The 18,500-nt window shown below is 47.3% G+C and overlaps 1 protein-coding gene across 2 annotated transcripts in view; it reads left to right on the forward strand.

The window, feature by feature from the left end:
* The window catches only part of HTR4 (5-hydroxytryptamine receptor 4), a 72,653-nt gene that overhangs the window by 21,832 nt on the left and 32,321 nt on the right, over positions 1 to 18,500 (forward strand). For both annotated transcript variants that reach the window (XR_008433628.1, XM_053956778.1), the window contains exons 2-4: positions 655 to 736; positions 14,100 to 14,225; positions 15,933 to 16,133. Coding sequence is in view for 1 of the 2 variants with exons in the window: in XM_053956778.1 (XP_053812753.1) it covers positions 711 to 736; positions 14,100 to 14,225; positions 15,933 to 16,133 (353 nt within the window). In the remaining variant the exon portion in view is untranslated. The remainder of the gene's footprint in view (positions 1 to 654; positions 737 to 14,099; positions 14,226 to 15,932; positions 16,134 to 18,500) is intronic.

Consider the following 18,500-nt stretch of genomic DNA (forward strand, 5'->3'; position numbering starts at 1 on the left):
ATTTTTTCCACTGGATTAGCAGCAGCAAATGCACAAGCACATTATTAAGATGGTGCATTCATTTCTTTGGAGTCAGGATGGAATTTTGATAGAGTTAAAAACCCCATTAATATTTACATCACTTAGTGGTGCTGGAAGTAAGTACATTTATTTTAACTCAAGCTGCAAAGCATTTAGTTCTTTGTAATTACAGCACTGCTATTAAGTATTCATAAGGCTGCACAATAGAGTGTCACAGGAAACCTGGTTTAATTTAGTGGTAAGTCAATGTTTTAGGTCTGTGTAAAAACAGAAACTAATTTACCAAGCCTTCTTGCTTGTGTTTTCCCACCTGGGCTTTGCAAACTTTCTGAAGCTTGGCTCTATTCAAAGCACTTTTTGTACCTTTGAAAGTTGGGAAGTTGCTGGGGAAGTCTTGCAGGTGTGCAGGTAGTCTGGAAAGGGCACAGCCAGGCTGGGGGAAGAGCTGGGAAGCTGCCTGATGGGAAAAGAGCTGCAAGTGCTGGCCTAAAGCAGCTGAACATGAGCTGCTGGGTGCCCAAAACACCAAGGGCACCTGGCCTGGATCCCCCACTGGTGTCTGCACTGGGGGAAAATCTGCATTTATGGGAGATCCTGGAACTAACCCCTCTCCAATTTCTCTCTCCACTGCAGGATGAGGTCTCTCCTGTGGACACTGAACTCCCAGCTGCCTGTGCCTGTTGCCTGTGATGGAAGAGCTCGATGTGAATGTGAGGTAGGAGGAAGGGCTCTGCTGCTGCAGCCCCTGAGCTGTGCTGGGCAGTGACCCCCAGAGTGCCTGCGCGGCTGCAGGGGAGCATTTCCTCTTTGCCTGCAGATAAAACTCTCTGCTCGTGCAGCAGGGCCTGCTTTGGGGTTTCCTGGAGCTCCTCTGAGGACGTGACATCACCCTGGTATTTGGAGAGGTGTCAAACGTGGCCTAGACGAGTCAAGGATTTCTTTTCAGTAGAAAATGTTATGAATTTTGAAAAGGTTGCAATGCGATGTTGGAGAGACATTCCTGGAAATTTTTGACAGTTCAGTTTGGAACTTGCATTCATCACAGCTCGAGGGAGGTGGCAGACCTCATTTTCTCTAATTCCAGAGCAGAAAAATAAATGACCCGCGAGTATTTCCTATTTATATTTTATCAGATTTTTTTTTTTTAATTTCACGTGACTCGTTGATTGTTACTGGGTACATTCATTACAGGCAGTAGGTTAATGAGATCCTGTCAAGTGGTTTGAAATGAAAACCTCAATTTGCCAAGCCTGGCTTGGGCCCTTCCCAGTGTAAGTCACAATTGTGCCGTGCCTTTGAGACGATGAAAACCTTCCCAGATTTGGGTAAGACTCCCACCATCTCCCTGCTGAGCATTCCCAAATGTCAGAATGAAGCAGAGCTCCTGCTGGTCTGACAGCCCCTCCTCATGTCATGGGAGCTAAATCTCACTCTCTTACATTTCTGGAGCACAGGTGACTCTTACCTACACCAGTTCTGCACGGCATTTTTGCCCTGCATTTTTCTGTCTTTTTTTCCTGCCCTTTTCCCTCTGCCCCTTCTCCTCACTTCCCCCCTCCACCTTTTTTTTTTTTCCCACCCCCTTTTGCCCCGACTTTTTTTTTTCTGCCTTTTCCCCCCGTTCCCTTTTTCCTACCCCTCTTTTTCCCACCCTTTCCCCCCACCTGATTTTTCCCACACTTTTCCCCGACCTGATTTTTCCCACCTTTTCCCCCACCTTTTTTACCTTAGCCTGCTTTTTTTCCTGCCTTTCCCCCATCTTTTTTTCCCATCCTTCCCCCCCCGCCTTTTTCCCTGCCTTTTTTTTTTTTCCCCATCTTTTTTTCCCCCCTCACCTTTCTTCCTTTTCTTTTCTCTTTACCCATTGCAACAATTTGGGAAATGACACTTAATTGAGAATTTGAGCTTTGCTCAAATCTGGCACCTGATTTTCCTGGGCTGGCTGAAATTTCCCTTAGAAAAATCTCCTTAATGCTGATAGGGGAAAATGTGTGCTGATGTCTTTACAAACAATTCCAGGGGTGTTAATTAATGGCTTTGAAATGGCTCCTAACGTCTCCACCAACCTCAAGGGCAAGGTTTTTACAGACCCCAGACGAGTTTGACCCCTGAGCTTTAGGGTCAGAGATAAAAGGGTCAGCACAAAGCCTGGTGCAGAACCGGTGGGGAAAGGAAGGAAGAGGGTTACGTGCAGCCGGGAGTTTGGGATAAAAGGAATTTTGAGATTCCCCAGTGGACTCTCTCCTGTTACTCTAATCAAGTTGCAGGACTCCTCTGTCTCCTTTATGGACGCTGGCTTCTCCCACACGTGGGAAATACTGATCCCACAGTTGTGTTCCAGGCAGATTTTGGGATATTGTCCTGAGTGCTTCACACAATAAAGGGCTCGTGCTTCCTCAGGTTCTTACAGGTGAAAAAAAAAAAAAATTGCCAGCACCTTTTCAGTGCTTTTTTTTTTTTTTTTTTTTTGCTTTTACAAAACCCTCTTCATTCTAGCTGCTGGTGAAGGCAGACTCCCTTTGCTAAGTCAGCTTTGGGAAAACAAGGTATTGTTTCAGTTTGCCGCAGCAGTAATTGCTTTTTATTTTTAAGCCGAGCCCCCAAACCCGCGGAATTTTAGACTGATGTTAATTGCTTCCAAACTTGGCTTTATCAGCTTTAGTTTTCTCACTTTGTTGCTGAAGGTGTTTTTGTGGCTTGAAAAGTGCAGAGCCCTCCAGCAGTTGTGTGTGCAGCTCGTTAATCTTATCTTGACTTTGAGGAATGAGCAGCAGGGCGAGGGAACAAGGAGTCAGATCGGTTGGACTGGTTGTGTTTGTTTTGAAGGGAAGCAAAGGCAAAATCCCATTTTTTAACCCAAAGGCCTGGTACAGAGGCACGGGGAGCACTGATCCATCCGTGCCCTTGGGAGGGAATTGTGTGTCTGGTGAGTCCCAAATCCTGCAGTTTGCTGTGCTGGCTCCTTTTCCTGTGGATCACGAGAACTGGAGCTGTTGGTGGGATGGGTTTGGCTCCTGGTGCTGTGCACAGGCAGGAGGAGGCAGGGAAGGTCCTCGATCTCCTCTCCTCATCCAAACCTGGGAGAAACAGGAGCAAGAGCCACGGAGGGAGAGACAGGGACCCACAGACCCATCCCTGGAGCTCCAGGGTGTCCTAGAGGAGCTCTTGCCCCCTGCTCAGGACACTGCCAGCCACTCCTGAGGGGGACAAGAGCTGCACCGAGTGGTTGCCACCAAGTAGGCACCAAAATGACCCAAGGTGTAGGAAATGGAAGGAGTTGAGGGAAGTGTTAGTGTGCTCTGAGTGGCCTGGCAGTGGGGATTCATGGAAAGCAAACAGCTGAGGTTGCAATGGAAGCGTTTATTCTTGTGTACACAAGCTCTTCCCAAAACCTCTCCAGCTTCTACACTTGGAGCCATTAAATCATTGTTTATCTCAAGTCCTTTGATCACACTTGTGCTTAGGTGAGAAATAGCAGGCTATAAAATGTCATTTAACAGCCTGCAATCAGCCTGGAGCTCTCTTCCTCCTTCCTTTTCCAAGGGAAGATCAACTCTAATCCTTCTGTGCTATCAGCAGCATCCAGCCAGAAAGGGATTTGCTCCTGCATTTCTGCAGGGATAAATGAACTGGTTGAGAAGATTTCCTGCCACACCTTGTCTTCTCCACCTGGTCCCCCCAGGCTGGGGAAGGGTCTGGGGAATTCCTGAGGGAGCTGGGAAGGGGCTGAGCCTGGAGAAAAGGAGGCTCAGGGGGTCCCTTCTGGCTCTGCACAGCTCCTGACAGGAGGGGACAGCCGGGGGGGTCGGGCTCTGCTCCAGGGGACAGGGACAGGAGGAGAGGGAACGGCCTCAGGCTGGGCCAGGGCAGGCTCAGGGTGGGCAGCAGCAGGAATTTCCCCATGGAAAGGGTGCTCAGGCCCTGGAACTGCCCAGGGAGGGTTGTATCCCCATCCCTGGAGTGTCCAAGGAATTCCTGGCCGTGGCACTCGGTGCTCTGGGCTGGGGACACGGTGGGGATGGGGCACAGCTGGGACTCAGGGCTCTGGGAGGGCTTTTCCCACCTCAGTGATTCCAGGAAATCCTATAAGCAGCCAGCTGAAAGAGGCTGTGGGGTTTGCCAGGTTTATCCTCTCTGTGCCTGGAGGTGCTGAGGTGGTTGGGCACAGCAGGGACACTTTGGGAGGAACCCACACACTGGGATCTCTCAAACACCTGGGGCATTCCTGAGCCTGCAGCCACCCAGCATTCCCCACCTGCCAACAGCACCAGGGCAAAGCAGGAGGGCTCAGGGGGGCAAGGAATGAAACAGGTTCACTTTTACATTTTGTGCCACCAGCCAAGAATTTCCAGTAGCCAAAAAAAAAAACCCTCGGGGGAAAAGTTCTCTTTCCTAAATGCTCCCTCCAGCCCAGGCACTGCTCCATGGGGGAGTCATCAGCCTGGGTGTTTTTCATATTGTTCAACTCTTTTCTCAGTTTCTAGGGAAACACTTTAAAGCACTATATTTATGGGAACATCTTTCCAAACACCTCCGCCAACACTTAATTAATGGAGTTTTTAAGCCTGGCTCCAGCTTCTGCAAATTAATGGTGTGCTCTCTGATGGCAGCTGTGCAGCAAGGGAGACACACAGGCTCTGTAAATGAAGTTGGAGAGTGCAGAGGGGCAGCTCCTGTTTGTGTTTGTGCTCAGCCCCACGGGGAGGTCAGGCCATCACACGCCTCTCTGAGGCTTCATCTGCTTTTATTAGAGCAATCTGTGCACATGAAAATGCCCTGGACTAAAAGCTGGGCCACAAAAAATGAACTTTTTGATGCCTTGCATCCCGTTTTCAGCATCAGTGTCTGTGCACAGAGGGGCAGAGAGGGGAGATCTGGAAAAGGCTGTGGAAGGATGTGAAAACCATCCTAAAAAGTGGGGTATCCTGGGGCAGGCCAGGCTCCAGGGCTTGAAATGGGCTGGACTTCATTGCCAGCTTTTGCCCAGGGGAGCTGCAGTGCCAGGAGCTTTCCACAGCACCTTCCTTGATTTCCAGGGCTGACCCTCAGCATTAGGCTGGCGAAATTCCAGCACTGCCCTCTTCCCCAGGAGTGGCTGTTTCCAGGGGTCAGGGACTTCTGCAGACGAGCACCTTCCTGCTGGAAGCTGCTGCCCTGCTCAGCCCCAATTAAACACAATTAACAAACACCCCCAGAGCTTCCCAGGCTGGAGAAGTGTGCTGGTCCTGACTCCTGGGTGGCTGGGCTGGGCTCCAGCTGAGCTGAGAGCCTGCACTTCCCATCCCCAAAGCACCCTGCCCTCCTCTCGTGTTTATTTGCAGTGAGAAATGTGGTGAGGGCTTTGTGGAGAGCATTCAGAACATGCACTTAGCTGGGGAGGTTTAACTAAAACAGAAGCAAGGAATTTAAGTGTTCTTCTCTTGAGTCAAGGACATCCCATGTCCTTGCTTAGAGAGGACACCTGTCTGGAGCCTCCACACCAGTGAGGGCTGTAAAAACGAGCTGGGGAACATCAGGGCCTGGAAGGTTTCTGGCTGCCACCACTGGAATTATCTTTAACAAACTTTGGGTTTTTATAGTAAAGCTCAAAATGGGCTGGGAACTGTTTTTTGTGTGGCTTGGAGTCACACAGGGGGTCGGGTTGCGGGGGGGTCTCAAATAAAATGTATTTTAGAAATCAGTGTTTTATCCTGTCTGTGCCAAGTCTTCCATTAGCAGAGGTAACTGCGAGGAACTTTTTTGTTCCTCTGGAGGTTTGAAACTGGGAAACTCTCCAGGAAATATCAGAAGTTAGACAGCCAATAGCTGTATTTGTCTTTTGCTGTCCAAGGTGTAAACAGGGCACAGCCTGGATATTTGAATACCCAGCCTCGTGCCAGGACCCTTCCAAGGGTCTTGGCTAAAGGCCTCTCATCTAACAGTGTTTTCCTGACTGCAGATATTGTTGGAAAAAGCAGAGCAGGACCTTCATGGTTTCTGATTTGAACATCTTGCAAGTCCTGGGCTTTGGGCAAAGATGGGAACAAAGGTTTGCGAAAGAGAAGTCAGAATGAGAATGCTGAGAATGACTGAGAACTGCCAGAGGGGGTTTTGATCAAGTGGTAACAAATCTCTGGGTATAGGGCAAGGCTTATTTTGGGGGAATTTTTACAGGAAAAGGTGTAATAAGGGCATTAAATGCTTTGAGCCCAGGAGCAGCAGCACAACTCCTGAAGAGCTGTGGGCTCTGTGCACCCCAGTTCTGCACCTGGCCATTGCAGGAGGCAACAATTCTCAATTTCTCAATTCTGTGAGAAGTCTGGGCACTCAGAGTATGTTTGGTATGAGCCTAAACCTTTATTTTCCCACTCTGTGCCATGGATCTGCAGCCAGTCCCTCCCTGTTTCTGAACTCCTGAAAGCTTCAGTCGTGCATGTGTGTTATGGTGATGCCTCTGTGAGGTAAAATTATTCTGAGCAGTAGCCAAATGACAAATATTCTTGTGCAGAGGCACACGCTGGGCTCTGCACTTGGAGAGTAGGGAAGGGAAATGAACAACAATTACTGAGAATGTTGGAAATGAGGTGCTCCATTCCACCAGCTCTCCCGAGCACAGCTCTGGGCTGTTTGTTGAGCCTTGTGGGTGACAGCAGAGAGGCAAGAGCCACCTAGCAAAGAGGGGATAATCACATTATGATTATGGAATATTCACCAGAAGTCAGGGTTGCTGTTCTGCTTCTTTCATCATCCTCTGTTCCTCGTGCATGCTGTGGGGTTTGGTAGAGGCCGTGGGCTCGCTTTGAGGAGCAATTCTAATTAGGAACTGATCAAGGCATTTCTGATCAAATGTGTGTTTGATCTTTGGTTTTGTTCAGCATTTACAAAGAGAAATGATTGTTACAACATCTCTGCTGTGCTGTGTAGTGTGTCTAAATGCCTGCCTAAGTCAGAGATTTGGGTTTTTTCATTGTTGTGGAGTGTTTGGCAACTCCGTTACTGGCTCTGCACAGAATCCCAGCTGTGCCAGCCCTTCCTCCCAGCAGAGCTGCTCCATCCCTCTGAGCATCCATCCTGCTGCCTCCTCTGGGCTCTCTCCAGCAGCTCCAGCTCCTCCCTGTGCTGCATCTCCCAAAGCGTTGTGTTGGTGTGAGGACACAAGGGGAGCGTTCAGCACGTGAAGGGGACAGCTGGATTAAAGTTTGAAGACGTGCAAATGTGTGATCAGGAAAAAAAGGCTAATCCAAGGTGCTGCAGAGCCCAGGTGGATGTGTCAGGGTGGGGTTTGGTGGCACAAGGGCTCTCCTCTGGAAGCTGTTAGAGGATGCCAAACAAAGTATTTGCAGCAGCTGCCTTTGCTCCATGTAAATACTGTGATCTTAATCTCATGCTGATTTCATAAGTTAAATTTAGCTTATATTCCAGGTGACAGTCTGATGGGTTTTGGGGATTGTGCTCACATACCTCAGCCCTGCAGCGATGCCTGCTGGCGTGTGGGTGTGAGTTATGTAACTGTGGATCTGCTGCCTGCCTCTGTCCTGCCCTGAGGAGAAGCACACAGAGGTGTCTGCTGGGCACCCCGTGCCCTGCGAGGAGAGCCCCAGGGCTTAGGCAGAGCCCAGAGCTCCCCAGGCCTGGCTTTAATTCCTCCCTCATTCCCCAAGTGCAAACTCCTGCCTCAGACCATGGCAAAGCATCTCGTTGTCCTGGATGAGTGTTCAGCCCCAGATCAAATTTCCACTGAGCAAAGGCAGAAGTTCTGCCGCTGCCAGCTGAGGAGAGTGCAGGGAGCAGAGCTCAGGGATTGCTGGGCTGGGCACTGGGAGCCCCTCGTGCCCTGTGTGAGAGCCTCACCTCCAGTCCTGGGGGCAGGCTGGGCACCACGGAGGGAAAAATGTCTCTAAAGCTTGGGAGAGGCTCCCAGGAGGGGACACAGGGATGGGGAGGGGTCTGGAGGGGCCATGGGGGAGCAGCTGAGAGCACTGGGATTGTGCAGCTGGAGGAGGCTGAGGGGATAGAGATGGAGATGGGAAAAGGGGGCACTGTTTAAACTTTAAACAAAAGGAGGATTTAGATCAGGTGTTAGGAAGAAATTCTTTACTCAGTTCTAGTGAAAGGTGGCCCTGCCCATGGCTGGGGGAGTGAAGCTAGATGGTCTTTGAGATCCCTTCCAGCCCAAACCTTTCTGTGGTTCTGTGAAAATACAGCAGCGGGGTCCCTGAACCCTTCTCCAGGCAGAGCACCTGATATCAACACACACGTGCACTGAAAGGAGATGGAAAGCCAGACCCAGGTTAGCATCTGAAATGTCCTCCAGGGTCTGCAGCTCTGACCTCTGCTCCTGGGACAGGGACAGGAGCCAGGGAAGGGCTGGAGCTGGGCCAGGCTGGATTTTGGGCAAGGTTCTTCCCCCAGAGGGTGCTGGCACTGCCCAGGCTCCCCAGGGGATGGGACACTGCTCCCAGGGATGCCCAGGCTGGGATTTTGGGGCTGGGCAGGGCTGGATGATCCCTTCCAGCTCAGGATATTCCAGGATTCAGCCCCAGAGGCTGAGGTGGCAGCAGGGCTGGAGGTGTCTCCCCAGGTCCCCCCGTGTGTGGCAGCCCCGGCAGGTCCCTGTCCCCAAACTGGGGAGAGCTCCCAGCACGGATTGACGGCGCCAGCCCACACACAGCAATCTGTAAAACATTCAAAGAGCCTGTCTTCTTCTCTTCATCTTGACAATTGGTTTTAATCAGTGTTATCAGCTGCCTAAAACACTTCATTCTCTGGAGCACTGCAGCTTTCAGCCTCCAGGAGATTCATGGAGCGGAGGTGCAGGGTTGGTGATGGGATCAGGAGTTTTGTTTCAAACCAGCACAAAAAGAGAAAACCTCTTCCCTTCCCTCCCACCCCACCGCCACAATTTATTTGATTTTTTTTTTAATTTATTTGATTTATTTTGATTTTTCACTCAGATAAGCGAATCATATGACCGAGTTATTTTGATACGTGTGATGCTCTTTATTCCTGGCTTGTCAATACTTTAATTAATTTCAATCTGTTTCTAAAACAGAAGTGAAGGACGTAATTGACTGGGAGCTGTCAGGAGTTGTCCTGCCATCTGCACGGGCTGAAGCGAAGCTGTGCAGCATTTAAAGGCATTAAAGGAAATTAAATGCTTTTGGATTAGTGCTGACTTCTGATTAATATTTCAGAAAAGGATGTGGTAACAGCTGGAAAGGCAGAGATCAAATCATCCCTTCCCTCCTGTCCTGTTTCTGTACCGAGACACATTATCAGGTTTACTCGTAAAATAGCTTATCTTGATTTTCAGATGCTTAAGACCTAATGATTTTTTTATGCCGAGGAATAATGATGGAAGCAGGAAAGAGGAGAGGCCAATGACAGCTCATTTGTGGTTATAAAATATGGAGTTTCAGAGGGAAAAGCCCTGGCTGGAAACAAACAACCCAGCCCTTAATTCCCCACACCCGAGGGAATGTTCAATGGAGAAAACTCTTCTCGAGGCTCCCAGGACTGTGAGTTTTTCACCTCAGGGGTTTTCCCCTCTGCGCTGCCGGCGTGCAGTGGGAAGCAGGGATGTGCCTGCTCTGCCCCCTTGACTGATCTGTGCTCTTTAACTGCCGCAGAAAATATGCAAAAGCACTTGAGTTCATTTAGAAAAGTTGGGGTGTTTACAGGAAAGTGAAAATTGAGCTTGAAAGAGTAATTACCCTTCTTTTTACTTTCACATTAATGACTATGCAGAAGAGCTTTTTAAATATGTCCATATGTGGGTTTTAAGCATTCATTCCCCATCAGTATTTCACCTTTTTCCTTAAGTGATTTCTATATTCCTGCTAACCAGCAATCATTTTGCCTGAATCTCGTTTCCCCATAATAGCAAACCCATCAATCTCTGCTTTATTAAAGAGGGAAGCAAGCTTGGAAGCCAGAGCACTCCGATTTGATAAAAGATGTTATGCAAACCATTGATTTTAATTTACAGCAATATCCACTTCTTCCATTATTAACAACTTGGAATTACTAAGACTGAATAATTAACATGTATTCCTGATGATGGATTATTCCAAAGGCAGAAAGAGCCCAGATGAAATCCCTCCTGCACCCCAGTGAGGCATCTGCCTGTTTGATGTTCCCCAGGGGAGCAGAGGGAAATGAAGAGGGAAATCAGGAGACCCCAGCTCAGGGGAGAAATGCTGATGTCTGCTCCAGATCAGAAGGCTGAAGGACAGCTTTATTAAAACCACACTATATTACATTAATGTTCTATTTAAAGAGAGACTATCCCATTCTACATACTTATTTCTTATTTACCTAACTCACTCAGACTGTGACTCTGCTGAGAGCCCGACACAGCTGGACCCCACTGGTCACTGACCCCAAACAACCTTCACCAGAATCCAGCCCTGCAATCCCTGCAGGTGAACAATCCCCACACCACATCCCACATGGGGAAAACAGAGGGGCAGAGATCAAGATTGTTTTCTCTTCTTCTCTCTGTGCAATCCTGAGAGACAGAATTGTGTCTGTCTGTGCAGAGGATGCGAATGCCACAAAATGGCACCAGGGAAACACTCCCAAAAGTGATTTCCGAGCTAAAGTTCCTCTCCCAAATGTGCCAGCGGGAGCTCCTGCCCTGCTGGGCTCTGCTCAGAGCCTGGGTGGTGACCACTTCTGCCCAGGGATGCCACCACCCTCAGGACAGGGTGGGAAATGTGGATTCAAAACTCTCAAAGCTAAAACAAACAAACAAACAACAATGTCTGGAGAAATGTCTGGCTCAGGGCTGTGCTCCTCTGGCGTTTCCAGAGCTTGTTTGGATGAGTAAAACTCAACATCTCTGCGTGCCAGGAGTTTCTAATCCTTTTTAGCTTTGCTCCAAATCAGGAGAGCTCAGTGAGATAAAGCGTAAAAAGCCTGGGATGTTGTTTAGTGCACAAAAAGTGACCCCAGGGCCGGTGAAGGTAAAACAGAACAACAGTTCCACTTTTCAATTACCTGAGCAATCTCAAGGCATTAATCCTGGGTGGCCAACACCAGCTCTGGAGGCTGAGAAGAAATTTCCCTGCTGAATTAGTGTCAAGTGTGGCTTTTAATGCCAGTTTATCTCCAGCCACACTTGATAACAGGAAAAAGCCCCTTTCTCACCTGTGTCATGGGAAGTCACACGAGCAGGTGAAGGTTTAGGATGCAGTTTATTCAGGATATATCATTAGAAACAGCTTTAGGGGGAAAATAACTCGAAATTTTGTACTAAAGTCAGGTTTAGGAGGAATTTATTGCATGCTGGGAATTTATTTCCTTCCTGCTTTGCAAGCTCTGAAAAAAAAAAAAAAAAAAAAAAAAAAAACCAAAATCTTTCTTTGAAACAGCAAATTATTTGTAGAAATGCAGATTTAAAATATGGCTGACATTGGAGGGGGGAGTTTGTGTTATTCTTCCTTTTTCTTTTCTTCCTCTTTGTTAACTGAAAGAAATTATTGATCTCAGAGTAGGGGAAAATTAGACACTTGGAATAAAAATTATTTCCTTTCCCTAACTCTGGAAAAATTACTAAGTAAAGAAGGGAAAAGGGAAAAAAAAAAAAAAAAAAAAGGAAAGCCAGACTGTTTTGTGTTTTGTAGCACAGAGTGAAGGGAAAGAAGAGAGAAAAAGGCAAACCATTATGTAGATTTCAAAACTGAAGATGTAAAATGCTTCTCTTGAGGAAGGTTTGAACCCATTAGTCCTTGTCACATCACATCAGGAACTGTAGTGACAAAGAGTGATGGGTTCAGACTGCAAAAGGGGAAATTGAGGTTACAGGTAAGAAAAAATCCTTCCCTGTGAGGGTGGGGAGGGGCTGGGATGGGGCAGCCACAGCTCCCATCCCTGGAGTGTCCCAGGCCAGGCTGGACAGGGCTTGGAGCACCCTGGGATAGCAGGAGGCGTGGAATGAGATGAGTTTTAAGGTCCCTTCCAACCCAAACCCAACCATTTTGTGATTTTTACGACGCTAAAACCTTGTAAAGAAAATGGAAGAAAACACAGGGAAAAAAAAACCCAAACCAAACCAAACCAAAAAAAAAAAAAAAAAAAAAAAAAAGGGAGAGAGAACATGGAAAATAACGTGATTTATTTGTGTGTAAAGAGCACGGAAAGATGTCGCCCTAGTTATCAAGAGTTTTCTAAAGCCTTCTGAGTTTACATTCTTGTAGAGAACTTTCTCACACAACTTTCTGTAAATAACCTATTGTTTTGCAGTCTTTCATAGAAGCAGAGAAATTTAATATACAAGTAGTTTGCCCAGTGTCGTTGGAGAGGTGGCACGTTCACCCTCCAATCCACTAACATCTTTTGAGAACTATAAAAGATTGGAGTCAGAAAAAATAAATGAGTCTCTTCATCGTGACCAAAGCTGTGGTGCGTCGTTTTTGCTTGTGTCATCTGGTGACAGAAAGGTTTTTGTGCAGAGGCTCTGAGCTGGACTGCCAGGGCTCAGCCCAGCCCTCCTGGATGGGTCGTGCAGGGGCTGATCCTGCCCAGGGCAGCCGTGGGAGGGAGGGATGGCTGGGAATGGCCGTGGGTGGCTGCTGTCCCTGTCACCCGTGCTGGCCCAGCCCTCCCAGTGCCACTGCAGCTCCTTTCCTTTGCTTAGAAAGAGCTGGGCACTTGCTGCCTTTTGCTGTTACCTGTTAACTTTTGCAAACTATTCTTGATCACAAGGACATTGATGTCCCACGGATTGTAATCACTGTTGGACTGCTTTTGGTACACTATAATTGTGATACAGATAATTTTGCACTGGTTTTGATACAGTGTAATTGTGACACAGATTATTTTGCACCGGTTTTGGTACACTATAATTGTGATACAGATTATTTTGCACTGGTTTTGATACAGTGTAATTGTGATACAGATTATTTTGCACTTTTTTGATACAGTATAATTTCGATACAAATTATTTTGCACTGGTTTTGATACAGTATAATTGTGATACAGATTATTTTGCACTGTTTTTGGTACACTATAATTGTGACACAGATTATTTTGCACTTTTTTGATACAGTATAATTGTGACACAGATTATTTTGCACTGGTTTTGATACAGTATAATTGTGACACAGATTATTTTGCACTTTTTTGGTACAGTATAATTGTGATACAGATTATTTTGCACTGGGTTTGATACAGTGTAATTGTGATACAGATTATTTTGCACTTTTTTGGTACAGTATAATTTCGATACAGATTATTTTGCACTGGTTTTGATACAGTATAATTGTGATACGGATTATTTTGCACTTTTTTGATACAATATAATTTCGATACAGATTATTTTGCACTGGTTTTGATACAGTATAATCTGTCAACTTTTGTGGCCAATCCCTGGTCATGTGTAGTTTATCTATGTATTAGTGTGATAAAAATACATTGTAGTTTAGGCTTTCACAAAATATTAAAATAGAAACTGTGTAATGTTAGCTTTTGCAGGATATTTTTATTTTAACTCACTGACGATAGTGAGAATAACTTAAATAAGTTTGTAGAAATAGCTAAAACTGTCTGTATGATTAGACAACACTGGAGGAACCACACAGGTAACATTAAAAGAAAGGATGTGAAAAAGACTTCTACTACTGACTTTGCCACTATCAATAATCCCCCATTTGTCATTGTGACGAAATGACATACAAATTGTGAGGGAATGACATATAAATTGTGAGGAAATGGCATACAAATTGTGAGGAAATGACATATAAATTGTGAGGAAATTACATACAAATTGTGAGGGAATGACACGTACATTGTGAGGGAATGACATACACGACTCCCAAAACTCAAATCTGCTCTACTGCATGATGGGTCAGGAGTCAAACGAAACTAAAGAATTCCCAGAACATGTAAAAGAACTCAAAGGAATATTTGAATATGCATAATCTTCATAAATATGCATCTGATCAGTGCAACGAAAAAATACATAAGGAAAGTAATTTTAACTAACTGGTGTGCTCTTGGCAATTTGCCTACTGTCCCTTTTGTGCCTTATTAAACTTTGAAGAATTTTGAAGTGCTTCTCACACTTTTGTCTCTGGTTTGCTGGTGCTCCCTGGCAGTTCGAGTGAGGGCTTCGGCATCGCGGAGAAGATCGTGCTGCTCTCCTTCATCTCCGCCGTCATCCTCATGGCCATCCTGGGCAACCTGCTGGTCATGGTGGCCGTGTGCCGGGACAGGCAGCTCAGGTGAGCCCAGCTCAGGTGAGCCCAGCTCAGGTGAGCCCAGCCCGGGGACACAGCCCCCCCCCCCCTGACTGCTGCAGCACCGGCTGATCTGTGCTGAGCTGTTGTAAACACAGGTGAACCCAGTGGGAAGTTCATTCATTCATTCATTCATTCAGCTCAGGAGGCTGAATGATTTCTTTATTATAACTATGCTATAATTCATTAATATACTATTTAAAGGAGATACTAAAACTACAAACCTACTTGTTTTAACTACCATATCTAACTAACCCACAACTTGTGACCCTCTCTGAGAGTTTAAACCCAAGTGAATCTGATTTGCCACCAGCCCCAAACAATCCTCACCAGAATCCAACCAAGCAATGACCCCAGGTAAACAATTCTCCAAACACATCCCACATGGGAAAAACAAGGAGCAGAAATAGAAATTGTTTTCTCTTTCCTTCCTCTGTACTACTCTATGAAAAAATCCTGAAAGAAAGAAAAATGTACTTACAACACTGAGCATTAATCCAGTGATAAATTAGAAATCCAGCCCAGTTCCATCAGCCAGTCTGGGCTGGAGGTTCCAACCAGGAGCAGCTCTCCTAAAACACAAGCATGTGGCTGGTGCAGAGTCTGCGGGGTGCAGGGAGCAGAGCAAGGGCAGTGTGGCACTGGGGGTATTTGAGCTGGCTGTCAGAGCTGTCCAGGAGCAATCACACAGGCTGCTGGGCTGCTGAGCAGCGGGGATCTGCCGTGGCTTGAGTCTCTGATGCGTGGACATCACAGGATCCACTGGTGACTGGGCAACCTGCTGGCCATGGTGGCCCTGTGCCAGGCCAGGCAGCTCGGGTGAGCCCACCCAGGGGACACAGCCCCTCCTGGCCAGCTGAGGCCACAGGGAGGTGGCCCTGCCTTGCAGACCCTCCCTGCCCTGGGCTCATCCCGCAGCGCTGGCACCGATTTAATTCCCATCCTCGCCTTTTTAGCATTCTCGGTGCAGAAAACCAGACAAATCAGTGAAAAGCACAGCTAAGCAGCAATCCCCTGGAGAAACAGGTTGGCCTCTGGCCCTTTTCCATCTCAGATTTCCCAACGAGCTCATCAGCAGCACACAGACCAAGGTCTGGTTGTGGCTGTGCAGCACCAGCACAACTTAGCAAATGTTGCCCACGATTTGAGGGGGTCACAGGCACAATTCCTGTCTCAAGGCTGCTGCTAACCCTGGGAATTGTCAGCCCAGCCTTAGGAGCAGAGAGAGAGATTTAACAGCCTCTATTCATGTGCTGCGTGGGATTTTTAATGGATTTAATTCTATTTTATTGTTGTGATTTAAAAAGTACTCTTCAAGTTAAAATTACAGCTTCAGTCTAGATTATTCTCAGTGCTTTCTGGAAGGATTTTCTCTGTTTACAAGTTAAAATAAAACCCCCCTCCTCCAGCCCAGAGTCTCCAGTGCAAGCTGTGAGCCACATGCAGAGGCCTGTGAGCATCCATTTGCCTCCTCTGGGTGAGCAGAAAGATGTATTTAGGCCAGGAAAATGGTGGATATTTAGCTCTAAAAACCAGGAGCAAGCCAGGGGTGACCATATAAAGTGAGGAGTGTGTTAGAGAGGAGCTTTTGGTGTGATGGAGCAGATTAAACCCAAGTCCAAGCTGGAATCTCTGCCCATGTGTGGGGGCTGCTGCACTGAACCCACCCTCATTCTGTGATCTGCTTTGCAGGAAAATCAAGACCAACTATTTCATTGTTTCGCTGGCCTTTGCTGACCTGCTGGTGTCGGTGCTGGTGATGCCCTTTGGGGCCATGGAGCTGGTTCAGGACAACTGGATCTATGGAGAGATGTTCTGCCTGGTGCGGACCTCCCTGGACGTGCTGCTGACCACGGCGTCCATCCTGCACCTCTGCTGCATCTCCCTGGACAGGTACCAGCTGCAGAGGGGCACTGCTGGAAGCCTCTGCTGAGTTCTGGGTCATCCCCAGCTGCCAGAGGGCAAAGATGGACCTGCTTGGAACGGCAGAGCAATAAATCCCTCCCAGTGGCTGATTTCAGAGAAAATCAGAGAAATTTGGAATGGGATGAGATTTCTGGGGAGGGCCTGGCTTGTTCTGTGCACAGCTCTGTTGGCAGCACTGACCAGGTGTGGTTCTGTCCCTTCTTTGCAGTAAAGACACCTCGAATGTGTCCAGAGGTGGGGGCTGAGCTGGGGCAGAGGGAGGGACGTTGTGCACGGGGGCTGTTCCAGCAGAGAGGCTCCTCTGCTCCTAGGATGAGAGGAAACAGCTCCAGACTGCACCAGGGCAGGCTCAGGGTGGTCACAGCAGGAATTTCCCCATGGAAAGGGAGCTCAGGCCCTGGAACTGCCCAGGGAGGTTTGGATCCCCATCCCTGGAGGTGTCACTCAGTGCTCTTGGCGACAAGGTGGGGATTAGGCACAGGTGTTCTCCAGCCTAAATCTCCTGGGAGATCCTAAAAACTTCCCTTTCTTTCAAACTTCTCTTGCCACCTGAAAATAAAGCCCAAAGCCTCAATAATTTATGGTGAGCAATTCTGCTTGACTGCAGTCTGCAGATTTCTGGGTAAATGGCTATTCTGATATTCTGATTTCAGTACCTTTAAAAACACTTTTACTTAGTGTTGCTAACAGGGCCACAAAATAACCATAATTATTATTGTTATTGTGACAGCTGATATTGAAATATGTGGCATTTCAGTACCTTGAGAGTCCGAGTGCAGCCAGACTTCAAAAAAAAAAGTTGCTTAACCTCTGTATTGATGGGCAGCAGTGCTGTGGGTGGGAGGCAGTTTTGTATCCAGAGAGAAGCTGACGTCCCACAGCCACAGCTCCTGTCCTTATCTGCAAGTTTAGATGGCTGGAACCCAAATGGGAAGCTCATTATCTTCAAACCACTGACAAATTGCCACTCTGAGCCAATTACCAGGAAAGCAGATGTTGGGCACCGTGCTCTGGACATGACCTTGCTCTCTGAAATGTTGGAGTTTGATTCTCCAGGCTCTTAATTAAATAGAGAGGGTTGTGGAGAGAAGGGAAAATGGGATTTCAGCCCCAGATCTGCAGCAGGGGATGAGGAACCTCCCATGTGGGGGGCACAGAAAGGAGGTTCCCCCTTTCTCCTGCCCCTCCTGGAGACCCCCCCCCCCCATGTCCAGAGCTCCTGCTGCCTGTCCCCATCTGTCCCCACGATCCTGGGGCAGCCTGGGCTTGGAGCTGATGCTTTAGGGATACCCCTCCACCTGAGCCCTTGGCATTAACCTGAATTTCTCTGACATTTTTTAGATGGTTTGGGGTTGGTTTTTTCCACGGCGAGGACTGATTGAGAACAGTGTGAAGGGGCCAGAAGAGATGAGGAGGGAGGTGGTGGGTGACCCCGAAAGGGCAGAGCAGGTGGATGAATGAGAGGCTTTTGTGGAGGGAAGGATGACTCAGCCCAGCATTGATCCCTCCCTGGGCTGCAGGGGCAGCGCTGCTTCCTTCCCAGGGCTTAATTCCATTTTTTCAGCTGTTTGCTCTTGTGTTCATTCAGAATTTATGGCAGTGTGCTGCTTCTAGTTGGTAATTTTTCTGTAATCTATCTCCTGCCTTCTGTTTTATTTCAGGGCATACAGGTGTGAGTTTCAAGGGGTTTTTAAAGAAAAGTAGGTGGTTAATCTAATCCTAAAGACTCCGTTTGAAAGTCATTCCCTTCAGCATATTCACAAAGCGTTGCTTGAAAAGACTTTTATCTGATAAAGTCTTGTATCTATTTCCACTGCTGCCTTTGGAAAAGATGGAAACAAGCTCTGAGGCTTGAATTCTCAAAGGGATTGGAGAAAAACTGGAGAAATCACCATGTAATAAATGGATTTTACTGCTCAGACACAGGGAGAGCAGTACTGCAGACAGCCTCTGCCAGTCTCAGTTGGAAAAAGGATTTTCCAAGGTAGCAAAGGTATCTCAGGGCTCACTGAATCCAAAGTTTGCTGCCACTGCCTTAAGCTTTTTCATCATCTCTTTGATATTTTAATATATTAGAGAGATTTACCCTTGAAATATTTATTTCTTGCACGTTTTATGCATACATGCCCATTCTTTGTGCCAGTGCAATAAAAAATAATTGCACTGCAGATAAACAGACCCAGAAGCTCTGACGGAGTCTCCAAATACAGCGAACCTGTCAGGAGAGGCAATTTTCTCCTCCAATATTTGCAGGCCAATTTGCAATGCAATTCCTTCGCAAAGTCTTTGGGGGGAGGGTGGAGAAAACAACAGAGAAACAAAAATGTCTGTGGG

This window comes from Vidua chalybeata, chromosome 15, assembly GCF_026979565.1.
Source record: "Vidua chalybeata isolate OUT-0048 chromosome 15, bVidCha1 merged haplotype, whole genome shotgun sequence".
In the NCBI taxonomy this organism is placed as follows: Eukaryota; Metazoa; Chordata; class Aves; order Passeriformes; family Viduidae; genus Vidua; species Vidua chalybeata.